Raw genomic sequence first — 23,941 nt, 5'->3', positions numbered from 1 at the left:
AACGCGCGTCAAACTGGATTCCACTGCTAGCCACTATCCATCTTTGCTTACAATGCTTGTGAATTATGGCTACATCGAGGCATTACACACAGTATGCACATATACCAATTAGAGACTGACCAGTTGCAGTCCTAAACATCAATGGGAAGATAGATTCAAACAAACAATACCAAGTGAATTTAACATTCATTTATTTTGAAAATAATATTTACTAAATATACTACTATATGTGAAACAAGTTAACTAATTAACTTCTATTTTAAATATAGATATTATATCACAGATTTATTTTGTTGAACTTATCATAAACTGAAGGATATTTTCAAACTAAAGAAAAAAAATTAAAAAAAAACATTTGTTGTCATGAAGAAATATAGAAAAACAATTTATCATGTATTAATTGTAAAGGTTAAAAGTACATTAAGATAGAGTTACATAATTACATTTGAAAGAACAAAGAAAAACAGGTCAAAGTTAATTAATGTATATATATATATATATCGGGAGTGAGGGAGAGAGAGAGAAAGCTATAACGAATAGATAAAGAAAAAAGCAGACACTTGCACTCCTAAGCATCAATGGCAAGATTCAAACAAACAATACTAAGTGAATTCATTTCATGGTTAGTTGAAAGAATTTCATAATTTTCTTATATTGAATGAATATTATATTAGCCAGTATTTCAGTGAAGATAGAAGAATAATCTTTTGGTTTCTTTCAACATGTGCCAAAATTGCTCCTAAATGCTCTGGTACGACCGGGAGTGGGGAGGGACCACCCTACCTCTTGAAATGCTCTCACATGGCCACGCGTATACAGCCTCTAACAGGGAAGTCCTACTCACTGCATTTTCGTGGCATTACTGTTGTTTACGAAATTGAGGAGGCGAAAAGCGAATGTCCAGAACTTTAACCGGGTTGGTGGACATGGCGAGTCCACTTAGGGAAGTTGGGAAACCCTGATTCCAAACCAGTGGTACACATTGGCTCCAGTATCCTGAGGGAACAAATGGCGTATGAATCAATCGTTGGTCACCGGTTACCATAGGACTGCATCTCCTTACGATGCTCCACTGCCTTGTTGATCAGACCTTTAGGTCAAAGGCTCCGGGTATGGCCCCTTAAGAAAACCACCTGCTTCGATTTGGGCACCCGGGAAGTTTCATAGCACCCACACAAATGAAATGAGATTTGTGTGGCGCATATATATCTTGTTCCCCTTTGTACCAATATTTATGTGCTTAAATAAATAAGTGCCGAAATTGTGTATCCACCATATTACTTCACATTTAACTAGTGAAAGCATAATAAAAATATATCGATAGAAAGCACCATTTGTTTCATTGGGAAATTTTAATTATATAGATATATGTGACAAACAGTAACAAACTATAGACAACCAAACAGATAATGAGGAAATCTCAATGGTTAACCTAACATCAGTCATTTTGATGTCACACGATTGGCACGGTCACATTCTACCCATATAGATTTATCTGACTATTAATATGTAGACGCTATAACTTAAGTGATCAAATTAGTTCATGAAGAAATGATGAGACCAGAAGCGATTGACACTTGTTTCAATGTATATTCGATCTCCCTAGTAGTGTACAACAAGAAAAGTGGAAATAATATATGCAAACCAAATCTAGTAAAAAGATCATTCAAATCAGACAATTGATTACAGTTATTATACAACTGTTATACCGTAAACTTGATTTTCTCCATAAATCAGAAGTTATGCAAATTTATTTGTAAGCCAGTCACTAATAATCATGTAGTACCTATTTACCATTGCAATTTTGTGTTGGGTTAAAATAAGTTCAGATTCACAATTGTTTTGTAACTTAATGTAAACAATGATAATATTATGGATCCTATTATAATGTAATTATTACTATAAATTTGTAAATTGTACAATTCTCTTGTTTTTTTTTAATTTAGGAAAGTATGATGATTATGGGTACAGAAATTGAGGAATTCATGAATTCAGCTTATTTGACAACAACAGAGCCTCAGAGAACAAGAAGAATGACTCGTAATACATTTATTCATGAGGTAATCATTTGTAAATGTTTGAAATATCTTGCTGTTGGTATTTAAGACTGAAGTATGACAACTTTTTATTGGTGTATTTGTACGCAATGACGAATACCTTAATGTTGGACATTTTTTTACACATTTAATGAAATAAATGCATTGATGAAAGCATAAGAATCCAATATGTTCATGTGATCCTTTTGGGGACTCGTCATTTGAAAGATGGTGAAATTGAGTCTTCCTTTGTGCTTCGCTTTAATTTGTTGGAAGATAATACTCTCTTTTTGCTGGCACGTTGTCATGTCTTTAGACATGTCTTCACTAAAGGAAATTTATATCTGTTATATCGATTGATTGTGTGTCGTATTAATATATGAAGTGATAAGACCGTCCAATTAGAGAGGAGTGATTTTACCGATCGGTCCAAAGATACACAAAAGCCGTATGAGAATTCTTGAGTACTTATCAGTCCTGCTATTTGCCTAGCCCAACCAATTAAGTCCAGAACACGAATAACAGCCTCTGCAATATCAATCATTATTCTCAAACATACTGGGTTTATATATCAAACAAACTGACCACATCGTGCCATAAAATAGAAAATAGCATTTGTACAAAATTTGACCAAATGTAGCTGTGAATAGGGGGAACATTAATTAATAGACTGGGTATAACTCAAGAATGGTAAATCGTATAATAATAGTCTATGGGTCAAAATAAAGCTTATAGTATGAGGGACACAAATATGAATAGTGAAGTTACTTAACAATTATACAATAGGAAATATACATATCATATTGATCTATAAATAGTTGTCAACGTTATCATTCATAAATCTCCACGGGATACAACAATATCAATAACTTGGTTTACTTGAACAGTCACCATTCAGTCATTTCACACCTATTTGGACAATTGATTTTGAAGAGATAGAACCTAAACAGTATACTCTTCTCATAAAATATAGTATTTAAGGACAACCGAAAACAAAAACATTCTTGATGTGAAATAACTGTGAAATATTCTAATACATAAAATGTATTTTTCTAATCAAAAGCAACTTACACAACTGTAATGAAATAATTACTTACTAATAGGATTTCAGTAATATAAAACTGAAGTGCCTTTTTATTTTCAACCATTTCCTATGTATCTATGTATTCTATTTCTTTTCAAACGATTCCATGGAAACGAAAAAAGTCAAATCCGAATAATGATCAAAACAGTTTGTGCTTAAATATTGATGAATTAGACCTAAAGAATAGGTTGTCCAAAAAAAGCATTATTACTTCATTTAGGCCAATAAAACTGTTTTTCAGTCATTTTCTTTACTTTTCACCGAACCAAATATAGTAAATAACTGAATGTAAAGCCTTATAACTTTTGTAAAACTTTTGTTTGAATGCAACTATTCTTCGGATAGAAAAAAAATGCTTGATATATTCAGTCACAAGTCAACTATTATAACAAAAAAATATAGTAGTGATTGAAAAAAAATTATTGCTTATCGGTTAAAATTTACGGACATTCACAACAAAGTCTATAAATTTCAGCTTTAGCCACATTTCTATTTCAAGGAGGCGGAGATCGGTTGTTTTTTTGAGCTTCCTTTTTTTTCTATCAATACAATACATTCTATTTATTTGAAATAAGTCCCATAAAAGTATAGAAATAATGGTGAAGATTTATTGTTTAGATAGTAACTTTTATCTGTATTCTGCCATCTATGTTTGATAGTTTAATCTCTGAAGTTCAGGTAAAGTAAGCATTGATATTGTTTTCCCAAAAGACAATGAGAGCTGCGCAGTTATATTTATTTAACGTTAAGTTCTTAGTATAATTAAGGAGGGAATTATTTATAGTTAGAAATATGGAAAGTTATGTTTATCATAGATAACTTCAGTTGATTGTTAGGCTATATAAATGTGAATTACACTTGAAATAGTTGATCTCAGTTTATCGGTATGTTTTCAAGCTTCAAATATTTGTCATTCACTGAAAATGTAAAGCTTCAAATTCGATCATCACTTGTAACCACTTATCGTCTTTTGAAAAGTATCACAAGGAAAATAGATAAAAGTTAGTATTTTGGTATAACTGTAGTCCATGTCATTAGCTACTATCGTTGCTTGTTTGCTTCTATTCAAAATCGAATGTTTCAAAGTTAAATAAAATATTTTGTAAATAAAATAAATCACAGACGTCAAGTGAGTATTATTATCCTACTTGTGTAAACTTCCAAAAGCAATGATCATGTACCCCTGTACTCAGCTGTCCTTCAAATTCTTCAGAGATTCGCAAACACCTCAGCTTGTTATATGACTTTCTTTTATGAATCAATCATATTTCCAATGCTTTTTAAAACTAAATCGTCTTCTTTGAGGAAATAAACACTTTATATTAATAATTGAGTGATATGACACTGATAATGTTTTTAGTACCTATGGTTAATACCAAAATAAAATCATGTAAAGATGTCTTCCATTGATTTTTAATCTTCTTCATCCAATTAGCAATATTGAATATTAGTGTTAAACTGTTGATTGATAGAAATCACCGTTATAATAGTTAGCGGAAATCAACAGTTTATCTTCAAAGTCTTGATACATTTACATAGCTTTTCCATAAGCTATCTTCGTTTAGTATGAAAGATATATTCAGTCTATATAAACCCATATCATGTATTTAGTATCTAAACTCATGACACTAGTTTATTGGTATATCATGTAATGAGAAGCAGTTTACAGATTATTGCCTAGTCATTTATATAAATATTATTAATTGGTGATAATAGTCTATCGGTTAAGTGCTCACGCGCGAGACTGATAGGTCCTGGGTTCGAATCTCGTGAGGCGGGATCGTGGATGTGCACTGCTGAAGAGCACCACAATAGAACGAAACGGCCATCCCATGCTTCCAGGTTTTCCATGATGGTCTAGCTTCAATTGACTCATGATCTCAACTATATAATAATAGATCTACAAATAATCTATCTGAATACATTGAATATTTTTACAATAAAATGACTGATTTGACAGATTACTTCCTGTAATAGAAAAAAACTAGTCAAAACTTGTGTACATTTTAGTTCATGGAGTAAATAAGTCATTATGAAAAATTAATGGTTAGAAAATTTGTTCTAATATCAGTATTATAAAACATGAAAAATAAAATGAAAGTTTTTACAGAATGTTCATATTTTTTTAATTAGTAAATATGTAATTAATCCAATTGCCCATAACGTAAATGTTTTTTTGTTTTTTGCTTTTTTTGTTTGTTTTTTGGGGAAAGATAATTATGACTTTATGACAAGCATTAATATTATTCTTTCCATAGAATACAAACGAAATTGACAAAAATCATAATTGATACTTCAACTACATTAGATAATACAAATAAAGTGAATACATGTTTTCAGTTACTGATCACCAAACTAGATCATTACGAATATAAATACTTGATGTAGATCATTCATATATTTACTATTAGCATAAGTAGACTTACTTACTTACTTGCGCCTATTACTCCCAATCGAGCATAGGCCGCCAACCAGCATTCTCCAACCCACTCTGTTCTGGGTCTTCCTTTATCGTTCTATTCAGATTTTGTTCATTCTTCTCATATCGATCTCCATTTCTCAGCGTAATGTGTTCCTTGAACTTCTTCTCCTTTGGCCTTCAGGATTCCGTGTGAGGGCTTGCCTTGTGACGCAGTTAGGTGCTTTCCTCAATGTGAGTCCTATCCACTTCCATCGCTTCTTTCTGACTCCTTCCTCCACTGGATGGAATCTGGAAAAATGTACCCCGAATTTCACTGCTAGCCACTATCCATCTCTGCTTATGTCATATAATACATTTAATATTAATCTATTTCGAAAGGAAATAATACAAAGATTATTTGTGTAGAATATCGCAAAGGACTTATTTAACATTGAATAAGTAAGGAGGTAAATTTGGAAAACTGGTCCATTCGATCTCATATTTATTGTTAAACGCAAAATCAGCAATTCTCAGTGTCATCTTGAATGCTGAATACTTAAGAGTTCTAAACAAAGGTCAAACAGATTTCCTCTGCTCTTTGATTTCTGACATCCATCTAGCTAAATTATCTCGTGATGAAAGGAATACGTTAAAATCAACTTTACTATTTATTAAGGTACTTCAATTAACTAACCCACATCACAGATGAATTATAATTGCATTTTTATTCAGTCGAAATTTATTCCAAAACAACCTATTGACATATGTGAATTATACGTCAAAAACTGAACAGGAATAATTGATAAAATATGAAGTCCTTTTTGTATTGTTCTAGCTTTTTTTAAATAATCTAAGAATACTATTTGCTAGTTGTGTAGTGAACGAGAACACAAGTGGGGACAAGTGAATGTGTTAGAATACAAAATTACAGAATATCTTAGTAAAATCTGAGAACCATACAGTAAATATTTCATTTGCAAAATGTCAATCAATCGTATCAGACTTTGTTGTTCCTTCGTTTTCACACCAATTGCTCTGTATTCTCGTTCTCTTTTCTTCGATCTTCTCAACCTTCTGTTGTCAGGTATTTCACTTTATATTGATGATACATACTACTTATATCTATCGACATCAGTAGTATACTCTCAATCGTTATTCAAACAACATATTATAAGTTATTGTAAATCTTTTTTAATATGAATTCACCTATGTCCAAAGTTTATGATCATTTTAATGATCAATTTTGCTTCTCATGACAGTTTATTCATTATCAATATGATCCGATTATTTACTACACACAATACCAATGATGCCAACATATTTAAATCAATATATCAATTAATTATTAAAAAAGAATAAATAGATTTAAACAAGGATAAAATAAATGAAACTATTTCTTTATCATCCCTACCTCATTGTCCGTCACTTATTTAATGAACTAAAAGATATGAATAATTAAAACTCTATGTAATAAGAAGATGAAGATTATCAGAACTATGTGATGATATATTAGCTCAATACATTTCGAACAATCTGATCACACGCAAAATACTTGTTAAGAACATTTATATATAAAAATAATGGTTACAAAAATAAATAGAATCAAATGACCCAATAAGAGTAAAGGATAAATATCCATCATCCTCTATTGCCAAATGTATAATCGAAACAGGTCATAAGATTGATCTTAACTCGGCATTTGTGGTGTTGTATAAAAGTGTGAAAGGGCGTATACTAAGTTTTATTGAATCCTTAGCCATACGGAAATTCAAACCCTCTTTGTGTATTCAAACACAGTTTGTTCTCACCTTAAACCTACCCTGGTAAAATTAGCTTATTATCCAGAGTGATTAGGTGTTAAATTGTTTTCACATTATTATTATTATTATTAAATTCATTCAGTATTGTTTGTTTGAATCTTCCCATCGATTTGTTAGGACTGCAACTGGTCAGTCTCTAATTGGCGTATGTGCATACTGTGCGTATTGCCTCAATATAGCCTTAATTCACAAGCATGGTAAGCAGAGATGGAATCCACTGCTAGCCACTATCCATCTCTGCTTATTATTATTATTATTATTATCCTTGTCCACTCTTACTCTCCATTTCCAGTCTAGTTGACCTTTTATTTTTATATATAAATGTTATTAACAAGTATATGTGTGATCAGATTGTTCGAAATGTATTGCTCTAATATATTATCACATAGTTCTGATAATCTTCGTCTTCTTACTACACTATCGAAATTTATCAAAGGGACTAATTGCTATAAAACGTTATGATTTTTTTAAACTTAAGTTATATTTTGAATGTAAATGATTAGTGTTAGTTAGGAGATCATTACATCGCTTACTCTAATATAGTCATATTGATTATTTACAGTGTAAACTGGAACACTTAAAATGTAATCAATATCTTACAACTATGATTAGTTAGTGTGTAAGTAGTATATGTTCATCTAATTTCTATTGTAAACCCATTAGACAAAATAATTCACTCATGTTTTGTTGGTTCTTCAGTTAATTGATTAGTTGATATAGCTAAATTCATAAAATTTATTAATTATATTAAAACGGTGAGATTAATTGTTACTCACTGTATGTTATGTATTAATTACTTCCTTAATAGTATGGATTACTTTCATCAGATGCCTTTTATAACAAAAGTGAATATCACTTCTGTAAATATTGGGTGATTATAATTAGTCGACAGAAAACCCTAGACCTAAGTTTCATAATATTCGAAACTGATTAGTGAAGCTTACCTTTAATCTTGATAAAGTTGATGCTCCACAGTGAATTCTAATGATCGATTGCTGTTCATCTACCCTTGTTATTTTGAATGTAATTTCAATCCTGTTCAACGTGTTCTGGTTTTTGCGGTCTTGTCGAATGTCATTGTATAAGAATACTAAGCAATAGGAGTAGCTGGGTCGTTTATGAGCAAAACAATTATAACACACTTATTGTCTTTATTTTTTTAATATATGAAGATATTTTCGTTCTGAGTGACAAATAGAAGTGATTTTGGTCAATTTCCTTATGATGTTTGTATTGTAAAACTAACAGTTTACTACATTTGACTGAGTTATCTTAGTTACCCTGATTTTTCTAACTCTATATTGCTACTTGTTAGTACATAATTACAACTGAACTGACAATCATACATTAACTAAGATTTATTTGTTCAACAGTCTTAAGATTGATAATTTAATTTTGCGTGTATTCTAAGAAAATCCTGAACTTTGAAAATACATTTAGACATTGAATTTGGTCAAGGAATTACATGTCTCTGTTTATCTATTGTATTCAAAACAAATCGATCGGTTCATTATTCTGTGCTGGAGCATAAAGTATAAAGCAAACTGATAACTTCCAAATTTTATAAATAGCTCGTTCATTAAGAAATCGCTGTCAAGTAGCGATCAATATCCTCGTACTACTTTAGTTAGTTGTTACAGAAGTGGTTTAGAAATTTTGATTTTTACAGGAAAATAGATAACATTCACCATTCTTTACTGTAGTCTATATCTTTTATGATATTATTATATACTTGATTTAACCAGAATGTGATTTAAATGGTCAAATATATCTATTGTTCCAAGGGTTTGTGGAGATTGCTAGACATTCATGATTTAAATCATAGACTAATCGTGGTTGAAAAACTACTGAAAATCAAGGAACACTAGACAGCCAGCTCGTTTTATTATTGAACTTCTCAACAGTGCTTGTCCGCAAGGCCACCTGAGATCGAATAGTGTACCTTCAGATCTAAAAGCGAGCGCTTACCCTTTAGACCACAGATCCAGCATCTTGTAGCTTAAGAACCAGTGTCTAATTAATTCGCGATATCTGACCATCTTACAATCCTTTCGGTGGATAACTGGGTCACATCCAACTTGGTAAGACTCAACTGGTAATAGCTACCCACTAGATCTCTGCAGACTATCACCTCGATTTCTTCGTTGATGATCGATCCTTGATGTACTCCATAAATGTATTTAATCTAAACCAACATTTTAATGATATCTTGATCACACCAAGTAAAATATCTTAAACATCCTAGAAGCAAATAAAATAAAGCCTTTTTAGTTGAGTGTAAAAAGTAAGTTAGACTAACTTATCTTAATTTGTATTTATTTAGATAGAAACTCCTTTCGAATATGTTTAATTACATTGTATAGTTTTATGTTATCTAATCAACCGAGTTGTGTTAGTTCTGTCTGCTTTATCTGAATAGTTTATCTGGTGAAATAGTCAAAGTAAGCCATATGGTTTGTACGTCTGTATATTTACATAATATTATTATTAACATGATCTTTATCATTGTTGTACAGAAAAAAAACATTTAAATGATCTATAAATAACATGGGAAACTACAATTATGATCAATATATATTTTTTTAAAGACGAAGGTCTTACTAACCAAAACCCAACAAGAAAGAAACAAGAAATTAAATCAATCTCGACAATCAGCTTCTCTTTCGTAACATCAATTTTATTAATCGCCACTTTAACTGGTCATAAACTAACATTCTGAATTCGTTTATTCTACGTGACAATATTTTACTGATATGTTAATAAGTTTGTAAACACTACTTTATATCACTCAACAATAAAACATTCTTTTAAACAATAAATGTTGAAAGACTTTGATTCGGTTATTGTTACGAAATAACTGAAGTTGAAAATAAGAGTCACTGAATTTCATATGGTTGTTCGGTGGTTAGACTGTCAGTGTGATACCTCGAGGTCCTGGTTTCGATCCTTAACTGAATAGTGAGTGACCTCTAGTTTTCAGAAACCCAGAATATCTTTTTATTTCTAAAATCATTACCACGAAAGGCATGTACATTTCATAGCTTAACTCATAACTTGGATTAAGCTAGACGATCATTGGAAATCAGGAAGCACTAGATAGCTGGTTCATCCTACTACGGGGTTCCTTAGCAGTATGTGTCCATGACCTCCCTCGACATCTAATCCTTATACTCGAAATGGTTAACCTCAACTAGTAATAGGTTCTGACCAGAACTCTGATCACTATCTATCTAGGTTATTCACTAGTGAGTTCTAACCAGGATCAGTTAGCGGTGGAAACTATGAAACTCAACAATCTCCACAAATCCTCTTCAGCTGATAAACGTGTGATTCTATATGTTCGTATTTACTTCCTAACTTCTTTAGTATTTATTATTCAAATTTGTTTCCTCATTTTTTAACAATCTGTGCAATACTACTATTGTCTTGGAATCAAACTATGCATGAAAGATATATTTAAAAAATAAAAGTCAAAGTGAAAATAGTAAAATGTGAAGAAAAACGAAACATAGAAAAGTTTTTAAAAAATATTGGGAAAAATATAGTATTATTGCAAGTACAAGACTAATGGATTACCATCATTGTGGTGACATGTCATTTACTCCGTTAATCTAATTAAATGTACAATTAAATTCATTTTGAATTTGTACTACATGCATTTTTTTGTATTTGTTTTTCATAGGTCCTATCGAATGAAACTATCGGTTTACAAGTTTCAATGGATGTATTACAAGTGAGTTAAAATGTAAAAAGATTTATACTTTTGTATTAACATTAATGACAACGATTCATTCCATATTAGTTTTGTTGTATCGAGTGAGTGAGTACGTGCTCTGTTCAATATATGGCGTGATGATCCCCGCCAGTCAGAGAGAAGTGAATTATCGATCAGAGCAATGATACATGAAAAACCGTACGAGCAGTCTTGAGTACTTTTCAGTCCTGCTATCTGCCTAGCCCAACCAATTAAGTCCAGAACACGAATAACAGCCTCTGCAATATCAATCATTATTCTCAAACATACTGGGTTTATATATCAAACAAACTGACCACATCGTGCCATAAAATGGAAAAGAACATTGGTACAAGATTTGGGCGAATGTGGCTGTGAATAGGGGGACCAGTAATTATTAGACTAGGGATAACTCAAGAATGGTAAATCGTATAATAATAGTCTATGGGTCAAAATAAAGCTTATAATAAAAGGGAAACGAATATGGATACTTAAGTTACTTAACAATTATATAATAGGAAATATACATATCATATTGGTCCATAAATAGTTCTCAAAGTTACCATTCATAAATCTCCACGGGATATAACAGGTTTGGAATTATTTTTAAATCAACATTCATACAAAGTAATCCGTCATCATCTATTGATAAATGTGTGTATTTCAAAGTTGATTTTTATTATGGACTAACATTAATTAATAATTGATTGAGAAAGAAAGTAAATATTAGCTATTTTTGGTTTAATATGAGATGTTCAAGTCGTTTACAAATATCAGTCTACATAAAGGCGAATCTTGAAGAATAATATGTTATTAAGGTGTGGGAAAATAGGAGTACCTATAACCATTTTGTTGAATGCACATAAGTCTGGAAATCCCTCACCATTTTCATTCCTTCCTCCTAGTCCATGCTGTTCAATGATATCTTTATATTAGGTGTTGTCCATACCGACTTTGGCGTTCGGATCTCCAATAAGGATGGTCAGGTCCTTACCCGAGCACTTCGCTGAAATCGATTGCAGCCTCTCATAAAGCCGATTTTTATCATCTTCATTTATATCATTGGTGGATGCATAGCACTAGATAACATTAATGGTAATGCCCCCGTAATTGTTTTGAAGGATGATTAGATGATCCTGGATCTATAAGTGCTATTTGTTTTAGTTTGGACAGCATCAGGGAATTTCTTTGTGTATGCGAAGCATTTTCTTTTTCGTGACAAGAGTATACTAGCATTTCTCTCGAATCTAGGCTTTTCTGTCTGGATTCACTTTGAAATGTTTGTTTGAATCTTTCCACGGATGTTGACGACTGCAATAAGGCAGTATCTTATCGGCATATATGCATCTTGTGGGAATTGTCTCGATAGTGCTCTAAGTTACAAACACTATAAGCAAAACTGCATGATGGCTAGCACTGGAATCCAGGACGCGAGTTTCATCCTATTTGGGACTCGTCCGCCGGATGAACTCGCGTCCCAGTGTTCATGTCCACTCTGTGACTCAAACCCAATACCGTTCGCCCTCAAATGTCATCACGTCATCTACTCAGCTACTGATTGCTGTCAGTCACAAACTTGTGCAATGGAGTGAAGTTTAAATTCATTCTCTATTGTTTGTTTATGTCTTCCCATCAACTCTGTTTTGCAGGTACATTCATTTGACTAGTCCAAAATGCGACGAAATGCGCATCCTGTATACCATTAATAGTCATCATTCATCTTTTCCACCTAGCTTGACTCCAATTGGCTTCACTTATTCTGATTACCGCCAACTTCAATCTCCTCATTTCCATATCTATTTGATTAGTCCTCCCGACCTCTCACATTGTCCGTACATTCCATGTACGTATATTAATTACTGCTCTGGTTGTTGGAAGGGTCATCGAACTGGTGACTTCTACAGAATCTTGTCTTTCACCGTGACCTGTCATAATTCTTCTGAATTAAGGTCCTTCAACTCGGAGAGCGTAGTCTAAATGGTTTAAATTTCTTATTCTGGTTAGGGTTTTTTTTTAAAAGTGTGTTTACGGATGGGGTCGCTGTCTTCATACCCGATTCTTCTCCTTTATCCGGGCTTGGAACCGGCAACAACCCTGGAATGGCCACAGCTGTAGTTTATTCCTAATGTTTCAAAGATCTATTTATCGATACGATTTCACCTAAATGTTTTATGGTTGTGTTTATTCGTCTAAAACTACTCATTTTTTCTTGAAGTGGTGAACAAGGTGAAATGTCAAAGGTTCATTTTGATACTTATTTGAATACTACTAATATTTTATTATTTTTTTATTATAAATTAAAACAAATATCCCTGTGAAATGTTGATAACTTTATTCACATCTCCTTTTGTTTTTCTTCAATTTACTCTTCTCAACAAATATTTTCAGTCATTACAATTACATAATTTTTCATTAAAAGAACGAATACGTATTTTGGAACAATTATTATTATTATCTGTAATTGTTGGACGTTGGTTAATGCCTAGAGAAGGATTAACACGTGATCAATTATCTCAATTGCTATTAATTAACATTGGTACAGCAGCAGATATATTAGAATTATTTGAAGCATTCAATGAACAAGAAGTACGTAGAAATGATTTTCTACGTACTGTAATTTTATCATTATGGCAAGCTAGTTTATTACAATTTTGTTTTAATAAAACAGCACTTAAAACACAAAAAAATAATAATAATAAAACTTTACTATTATCTAAATCTAATGAATTATCTTCATTTCAATGTTCAATTGATGAAAAATCATTAGGTGATGGAGAAAGTCGATTTACTGTTAACAATAGTAATAATAACACTAATAGTAATAATAATACCAATAGTAATAATGATAGTGATAATGTTACATCAAATTTAAAAAATAAATCATCAAGAAGAAGGAGTACATTAGCCTATTTAAAACAATTGTATTCAACGCGTAAAAATCAAAAACGAGAATCAAAAAATCCAGATCATGACAATTGTATTATTATTAATGCTGAATGTGGTTCCACATTGAAAACACCTGAATCGGATGTGCAAAGACAACAACAACAACAACAACAGTCGTCACAGTTACTTGTTCCACCTTTAGCATTATCACCATCATCATCATCAATATCATCAAACATTGATGGTATACCAAAATCAGTATCACAAAATGATTTTATGGATAATTCTAACAATGTTAATTGTCCATTAATTGGTGGTTGTCTCTTGCTATGTCATGAACGACCATGTTTATGTTGTGAAACTGAATTATGGGCTATTGGTATATCATTAATGTTACAAGATTTACCATTTCTTATATTAAGAATAACTTTAATAGTATATTATAATGTGAAAAGTTATTCAAATGTATTTTTCACTTGTAAAAATACTTTATTAATTTTATTACAAGTATTTCGTTCCATTGTTATATTATCTGAAGCGGGTAAATTTAATCAGTTATAATAATAATAATAATGTGTGTGTGTGTGTGATTTATTGTTTAAATAGGCCGAAAAAAAGAATAACAAATTGACATAAGGTTATTATGTAATCACTGAATAATTTGAAAATGAACCATTTTTTTGTTTGACCTTATTTTTGAAGAAAAAAAGAAAGAAAACATTCAAAATAAATATATAGTGACAATGAATACTATTGTAATAATGGACTGATTTTTTGTAACATTATTTAATTTATTAAATATTTCAAATAAAGAATTATGATTTGCTCTAGTTGTTTGTTTGTTTTGCGTTTCTTGGTTTCATATATTCCTATTTTAAATTGTTGGGTATATATGTTGAAAGCGTGAGTTAATTGAAGCTAGACCACCATGGAAAACCAAGAAGCACTGGACGGCCGTTTCGTCCTATTATGGAACTCCTCAGCAATGCGCATCCACGATCCCGCACTCGCGAGATTCCAACCCAGGACCTACCAGTCTCGCTTCAGAGCACTTAACCGATAGACAACTGAATCGGCCGGCATTCAACAGTGTTAATGTCTAACTTCAACTGATCCATGAAGTTGAGCAACCGTTCACCAATTGTCTTCAGTGAGTTGATATCTCACAACAGAAGTAGTTTGAACTCCACTGGTGACTGCTTCTCACTAGAACCATAGAATTTACCTCTCGAAGTCAGTCTATATGTAGTAAATGAAGTTTTAGTGGGGTTTAACCAATTCATTGTTTGGAGTAGAATTACAGAGTTCTTTGGTAAAATATCAAAACCTTATAATAAATACTACATTGGCAAATCTTTCATCCATTGCCCTTTTACATCCTTCATGACTCTTTCAATTCTAAATTCCTTTCTGTTTTCTGTAGTTCAATCTTCTCAACCTCCTTTTGAACAGACATTCCACTTCTGACCGGTGTTACATACTGCTTATGTCTGTCAATATCAGTAGCACACACTACATATATATGATACATATGTTCATGTTATGTCACTTTGTAATGATGAATTTTATAAAGAGTGATTTAGTCTTTATAAGAATTATATAAGTAGTATCTAATCACAACACTCAAATGAAAAGCATTATTTATTTTAAAAATCACATCAACTGATTATCTTATAGGTTAGGCTTGAAAATGCATCTAAAAGATAATCACTAAATGAGAAATGATTATATACCAATAAAAGTACATGTTATTCAACAATAAATCTGAAGATCGGGCGTTTTTTCAAATTTATTTAGCTATACAATTACTTCTTTTATTGCTAAAGAAGTGAAGACAACAATCATCATGTGCTCATTAGTGACTGGCTTCAAGATGGATTTCCCAGAGTTCTGATGAGAAGTCGTGACCAGTGGAGTCCAATCCGTATCGGATAGAGACAGGTACCTACTTCAGACAATGGTTGAATGGTTATAAGAGATACGTGGACCGACCAAAGTTAGACATTATCACCGTTGGATGACGGATCAATGGTCTGGAGATTAAGCGTTCCGGCGCGAGATTGAAGGTCCTGGGTTCGAGTCCACCATGTGAGAACATGGCTGTCCACTGCTGAGGAGTCCCACACTGGGACAAGACGGCATTCCGGTGTTTCCGGGATTTCTATGATGGTCTAGCTTACATCGACTCATGAAGTCAATTAATAAAAAATTACTACAATCTGCACAAACCCCCATTCTGATTAGAATTATAATTTTTTTATATTCACCTTTCTACAACAATTTTGCACTGATCGTCTTTCGTTGTCTTTCTAGCTAGCAGTATACACTGTAAAATATCAAACCTCCAACAAGTAGTAATAACTTTCAATACAGAAAAAACTACTATGTCTCGATACGTTTATCGAGATTTTAAAAAGGTGTTTTTGGTTTGATTTAACTATATTTCCTTGTTGAGTTTTTTCCAACCTACCTTTTCGTTTATATAGTTACCTTATTGTTCACAAATCAATTCTAAATTACTGTTCCATACTCTATAATTATGTGACTTAATTAAAACACTTATCATACCACTTGTTTTATCGTAGAAAAATTGAACGGTGAATTTGATCTTGAGTAATTTTGCGAATAATACAGTGGATCTAACATTATTTTTTCTTCATTGAACGGTTCCAGATCAAATAGGTACTGATTAAACATAAATTTCGTTCCTATTTTTATTTCATTCCGATATACTATTTAAACTAGATCAATTCCTCTATGGTTCTATTTAACTTTAAATTTCATAAGTCCCATATAGTAACAAGAGGTTCCGTTTAGGATTTCGTTTCGGTAATAGTTTTCTTATGAAAGATTAAAATATGATATTTTCCAAATATTCTGTATATTACAACATAATAACTACATATTTTTATACATGTATCATTTTGCATAAATGCTGTCATAGAGTCTTAGCAAGACGTCATCTTTGATGTAAAATTTGCTAATCATATTCAGAGATTTTAAATATAGTTCACAAAACTTTAAGTAAAGAAGTCAATGATAAAGTATTGACCATTTGTCTATAGTTAGTTTTTATGATGAATGTAATCTTCTTCTACCTGATACAGTTGCTGATCTACTTACTTATATTGGATATAATCATTGAAAATAATATAGTTTTAGGAATACATGCTTGTTTACTTACTTACGACTGTTACTCCTAATCGAGCATAGGCCGCCGACCAGCATTCTCCAACCCACTCTGTCCTCCGCCTTCTTCCTTCTATCCAATTTTTGTTCATTCTTCTCATGTATGTCTCCATTTCTCAGCGTAATGTGTTCTTTGGTCTTCCTCTTCTCCTTTCGCCCTGAGGATTCCATAAGAGGGCTTGTCTTGTGATGCAGTTGGGTGATTTCCTCAATGTGTGTCCTATCCACTTCCAGAGCTTCTTCCTGACTTCTTCCTCCATTGAAATCTGGTCTGTTCTCTCCCACAGTAACTTGTCGTTGATCGTGTTTGATCTTGGTGTTGGTTGACAACTGTTTTGAGTTACAGATGTTCTTCAGTTGTTGATATGCTGCTCTTGCTTTGCCGATCCTCTCCCTCACATCTGCATCAGATCCACCGTGTTCATCAGTGATGCTGCCCAGATATGTAAAGGTTTTCACATCATCAAAAGCTTCTCCGTCAAGTGTAATTCGATTGGTGCATGCTGTGTTGTATCGGAGAGTCTTACTTTTCCCTTTGTTTATATTGAGACCTACTGCTGCTGAGGCTGCTGCTACACTGGTCGTCTTCTCCTGCATTTGTTGTTGCGTTTGTGATAGAAGAGTCAGATCACCTGCGAAGTCTAAATCTTCCAGCTGCATCCTAGCTATCCACTATATCTCGTGATTCCCTCCAGATTTTGACGTCTTCATGATGCACTCGATCACCAGGAGAAAGAGAAAGGTTGAGAGTAAGCAACCTTGCTAACACTGGTCTTTACCTCGAATGAGTCAGTGAGTTGTCCTCCATGGACGATTTTTCAGTTTAATCCATCATAGGAATTCCGTATGATATTGACTATCTTCTCAGGTACACCGTAGTGTCTAAGAAGCCTCCATAGTGTTGTCCTGTCCACGCTATCAAATGCTTTCTCGTAGTCAATGAAGTTGATGTAGAGTGATGACTTATATTCAATTGATTGTTCCACAATGATCCATAGAGTTGCGATTCGGTCAGTGCACGGTCGATCCCTACGGAATCCAGCCTGTCGATCTCGAAGTTGGGCGTCTACAGAGTCCCTCATTCTGTCTAACTATACCCTGTTGAAGACTTTTGCTGGTATTGAGAGAAGAGTGATGCCCCTGTAGTTATCGCGCTTGCTGACATCGCCTTTATTTGGTATTTTGATCAGAAGTCCTACTTTCCAGTCTGTTGGTACCCGTTCTTCATCCGAAATCTTACTGAAGAGAATGTGGAGTATCTTTGCAATTTTAGGAATAATACAACCATATTTCAGTTGATGTAATAATAATAGAGTAAATAATAAAAATCGTATGATGATTTAACTTTAATCAGTTGCATAATACAATCAGAAATGTTCTATTTTGTCACAGGATATGACACAAAGTTTCGTTAATAAAATTCTGAAGAAAAAACTGGTATGACAGTAAGCCTACATTGAAATCCAGAACATCATATATTCCGCTTACGTATATGCTTTATTTCGTCATATTTTCTTAATGTTTTCTGAGAAAACAGTATATGACATAAGAATAATGTAGAATAATATGAATTCATTATGTTTTATGGTTTCTTATCAGCTACTTATAAACAATTATTCATTAGTGTCACATTGAGGTATGATATAGTCTGAGGTAAGTAGTATTGGTGACGAAAAAAATTAGAATAACAGAGATTATCAATAGTAACTGTGTATACATATATATATATATATATATATATATATATATATCTGTGCAAGTACAAGTGTGGTGTCATTTGAAAATGGAATTTAAAAACAAAGAGGGAATGAGACAGTAATTGTATAAAGTCCGGAAACATATATGACAAATCATATGATAAATTATGGGAGTTGTAAAGAGTTTACATATAATCAGTGTAGGTCTGTGGATTGATTTTCAGTCAATTCATAAACCGGTCAACAGAAGATCACCAGTATAAACCGAGAACCACTGGAGGGCCATGGATATGCACCGCTGAAAAGTTTGATAATAGGACCAAACGGCCGTCCAGTGTTTTCAGGTTTATAATGGCGGTTAAACAATGATCGGTTCATGGTTTAAGTAAAGTTTACATGAGATTTAAATCACTCGAAAATCGGTAAGAATGATTTGTTCCATTGATGTGATAACTGTCTAGAACTAAAAGGTTCTGTAATGATTATACGAGATTTGAAGAATCTACAACAGCTGAGAGAAATGAGTTAATGAAAAAGAAACCGATGAATGAAAAGGTTGATTTTGATGTACATATTATAAAAATTAGTTTGGCAAAGACCACATGACAAGATAAATACTAATTAAATGATAAGCATAATAATAACAAAAATAATAATAATTGCAGTTAAAATCAGTCAAAGCTGTAAATTTGCCAAGGTAGTGATAAGTTTATTACCATTTCTGAGCGCATAAATTACGTGCGAATTCTTTATTTTTACTGCTTCGGGAAAGCCAAGAAGCATCAGATATTTTATCTGTTGATAATTTTGAAGGATTGCGGAATATCTATGGTGTACCTGGTATCAATTAAATGCTAAGCTACTTCACCATTTAGTGGCGTTGAGTCACTCAGTCTCAATTTCTTTGAAACGTCCTCGAAAACAAGAACATGCACTCTTCTCAATGTTCTTACTATATATGTGCTTTAGTACGTACACTTAGATTGGTAAATGGTACTGAGAAAAATGGACATGTCGATTTTCGTTTGTTTGAGTGAGCAATATATTTAAGGTAAGGTTTCAGCTTCGTTGCTGGACTAACAAACTTCATCTCTGAATTTATTCAGTGGTTAATAATTCCATCAATTTCACTCCTTTTGAATCGCAAATATAAGAAGCGGGTTTTCCTTTCTCACTGTATCATATTTACCACGTACATTTATTTTGGAATACCTCTCAACGGATTTGCGTGGATATGCATTTTCAGGTAGACAGATTGTATTGAAGGCAAGTTATTCTCGCAGTCTTTCTTTTAAGCAAAGTTTACATCATTTACCGATTACAAACTGGCTGGTAAAAACAAAGAAGTGATCTTTTTATGACATGACATCGACCGGTATACGTTAGGGTGTGGGGGGATATTGCAATCCAAAGGCTTAAGACGTTGTCAGACATAAATCAGAATAAAAGCTAAGGATGATCCTTCTATAATCTTGTACCTTTTCCATAAGAAAGAAAGAAAGTTCCTTGGCTGAAAGGATTCTTTCTGATTGTATTTTTTCTAGCTGGATGATTTACCCCATTATATACTACTCCTGTTCACATATTTTTACTCAGTTATTTTTTCGATGATATTCAATCTCATCGATCTATTTACAATTTTATTCACTTGTTTATGTGATGAATGTACTTAATTTGGTGTCCATCTGTACGAATATATGTGCTGAAATAAAATATAAATATTTTCGTAGTAGATCTTGTCATTAAAATTATTGTGACTCTATATAGTATAAAATTAAGAAACGGGAGCTATTCAAACCATTATCTCAAATGTTTGATTCATATATATAGTGTGAATGTTCACTTGCCTGTAAAATAATCTGACCTTAAAATCGAATAGACAAGTTGTGATGGTCTATAATTATCTAAGAAACAAACACCATTAATACCGCTCACTGATACTAAGATATATATGTGTAATTCTAAAATGTAAATCAACAATAATACATTCGTTTGGTATTGTTTGTTTGAATCTTCCCATTGATGTTTAGGACCGTAACTGGTCTGTCTCTAATTGGCATATGTGCATACTGTGCATATTGCCCCGATATAGATTTAATTCACAAGCATTATAAGCAAAGATGGATTAAGGCTATATCAAGGGAATACGCACAGTATGCACATATGACCAATAAGAGCTGATCTATTGCTGTCCTAAACATGAATGAAGGGATACGGCCAAACGAATTTCAACTTCACCCCATTGAACAAGCAAGTGGCTACCAGCACTCAGTAGCTGAGTGAATAACGCGATGGCATTTGAGGCGAAAGGTACTGGGTCCGAGTCCCAGAGTGAACATCAACTCTGAGATGCAGGTACATCCAGCTGACCAGTCCCAAATAGGACGAAACGCGCGTACTGAATTCCACTGTTAGCCACTTTCCATCTTTGCTAATAATACATTCGGTTGGTGGAGAACTTTGTCTCCAACGAGCAACTGATCCACAACAGACAGGGTTGATCTCCAATGATCACAGCTTCTCACTAGAACTCCATGAAATCCATTTTGAGGCCAGACTGAAAGTCCTGGGTTCGAGTTCTGTGTGCGAGATCGCGGATATGCACAGCTGAGGAGTCCCATACTGGGATGAAACGGTCGTCCAGTGTTTCCAGGTTTTCAATGGTAGTCTAACATTGATCCATTCATGATATCAATCTAGAAAATTTTTTTTGATTAAAAAACATACTTTATTGTCGTTGTTCATTTAAAAAGAAATGTGATATCGATAATATTAATCTATGTTTTTTTAAATTTTGCGGTAAAATGTAGAAATATATTAACACTTTATTTCAGTCCATTTTCAGTCTTAATTAATTTTAACAAAATTTCTGATACAAACAAATTATTAGAAAACAATATATCATATATATATAGAATCTTTTAATTTTATTAAATATCAAAGATTTTGAAACTTTTCTCTCCTGGATACAGTCATTATCTAGACTTTTATGAAAATAAATATTTAGGGAGAAAAAATGTTCCCATTTTTTTGGGTAGCAACAATTATTCGAATGAATTTTCAATTGAACATTTACATAATTGAAAAATATAAATGAATATGGTACACTAAATTGAATTTTAGGTTGATTGATTAGATTTCATTTTGTTGTTTAAAAAAAATATATGGTAACTATGTAACAAATGTAAAAATCTAAATTTACCACAGTAGTTGAAATTAAAAAAAAAGACTTTTTTTCTCCATAGATTGTAAATTTTCTTTTCTTAAATGTAAAGTAACAAATGATTTTAGAGACAAAATACCAAATTGGTAATAGAATATAAATCAATTAACCTAGACAAATCGGTTCAGTATTTAACTAAATTGAAATAAAACCCATGAATGTCTCAGTAACATCTTAATTATAATTGAATTATTAAATGTTTACAACTGTGACGTGTGATGCCGATGTCGGCAGATATAAGTAGTATGTAACGTCAATCGAAACTGAAATGTCTGGTAGTAGAAGGTTAAGAAGATCGAAGGAAATAGAATAAGAACAAAGAATGATTAGTGTAGAAATGAAAGAACAATAAAGTCTGAGACAATGGATTGACATTTTGCAAATGAATTATTTATTGTATGGTTCTCAGATTTGACTAGGATTTCCTGTAATTTTGTATTCAGATGCATTCGATTGTTTCCACTTGTGTTGTCGTTGACTACACAGCGACTGTTATAAAAACTGACCATATTTGTACTGTTTATCGATGAGTAATAAGTCCAACTATGATTTACCTTCAAGTCTACGTACTTTTTTTGTATTAACCTGACTTTATCATCTTAATTCAATAAAAAGTAATATTCGTTTGAGTAGTTTATGCCTGTTTGCAAGTAGCGTAATATCATTATTTTAAAGGTACCAAAAATGTGTAACTGAAAGTTTATGTGAACTTATACAAATAAAATATTTTTTCAGTTTCATCTTTGTATCCAGTCACAAACTAGGATGCAATCACAGTCTAGTGCTTGTTAGGATATTAATGATTATCACATATAATCAATAGTTTCAAAATGTTTGTATGTTTAATTGAAAGGCTGATTGGAAACAATAATTATAACATGTAAGAGCACCTACTTTATCATCGTTGTTAGAATTTCTGTAAATCTTAAGTTCGATTCGATGTATTGTTGAAGAGTTACGTATGTAAAGGAAATCTATGTTCTATGCTTCATGATTTTCAATATTATTCAAGTTCTTATCTGATCATAATGAAAATCGATGTTAAATTGTAAACAATCTCTTCAAAATCAATTTAGTCGTTTTTACGATCGTTTTGACTAAGTTTTTCAATTAACAAAGACAAATTATTTACCCTTAGTGATCATAGTTTAAAAAAAATAATTTCTATTTTCATTTTTGTATGTTTATTGACAATATAAAAGTATCAGAATGTCTAGATCCTTTTTGTTTCATCTTACTAATATAATAAATTGTTCGGTAATCTGACGTAATCCATACTTAATCAATCTTACTTTCGGCAATAACAATATACATATTTCTTAAACCGTAGACTATCTCTTTATCCTGATGAGTTCAGTATGTCTTCTTTTTCTTTTTGAAGCAAAATACATTAAATATATGTGAACATATCAAATGATTACAATAAAGTATATATAACTATCTCATTCTCTTAAATAGTATATGAAGCGGTCACAACAACAACAACAACAAAACATTAGTGGATACAACATAAGGGAATAAATTAAGTAGTACCTTTTACACATAACATTATTGATTTCCTGTTAAAAAAAAATAAGAAACCGAAATGATTAATTTTTCTAATCTGAATCAATAGCACATCACTTTTCTCTTTTTTTTTTGTTTTACTTCGGAAAAAAAGAAACAATGTCAAATTAGACAAGAAAACGAGTTGTCTTTTATAAATGTCAGCATAAATTATTTAAACTATGTAAATATAGAGAAAAAAAGATTTTAGTTAGAATAAAGAACTGTTTTTTTGTTTCTGGTTATGATGTATGAATAGAATAAAGCATGTGACGATTTTCGAAGTATTTATGTATATACTAATCAGTAGGACTTGATAAATAGGCT

General features: G+C 32.1%; 1 protein-coding gene across 1 annotated transcript in view; it reads left to right on the top strand.

The window, feature by feature from the left end:
- Positions 1 to 14,521, top strand: part of Smp_026670 (hypothetical protein) — a gene marked incomplete at both ends in the record, with an annotated part of 47,519 nt that extends 32,998 nt beyond the window's left edge. Inside the window, 4 exons of the mRNA XM_018790816.1 lie at positions 1,947 to 2,060; positions 11,024 to 11,074; positions 13,463 to 13,727; positions 14,220 to 14,521. Coding sequence (XP_018645838.1) covers positions 1,947 to 2,060; positions 11,024 to 11,074; positions 13,463 to 13,727; positions 14,220 to 14,521 — 732 coding nt within the window. The remainder of the gene's footprint in view (positions 1 to 1,946; positions 2,061 to 11,023; positions 11,075 to 13,462; positions 13,728 to 14,219) is intronic.
- Positions 14,522 to 23,941: the final 9,420 nt, after the last annotated feature.

Source organism: Schistosoma mansoni, assembly GCF_000237925.1.
Source record: "Schistosoma mansoni, WGS project CABG00000000 data, supercontig 0013, strain Puerto Rico, whole genome shotgun sequence".
Taxonomy (NCBI): domain Eukaryota; kingdom Metazoa; phylum Platyhelminthes; class Trematoda; order Strigeidida; family Schistosomatidae; genus Schistosoma; species Schistosoma mansoni.
Note: the sequence above shows the minus strand (reverse complement) of the source record. Positions and strands in the feature narration are given on the sequence as shown.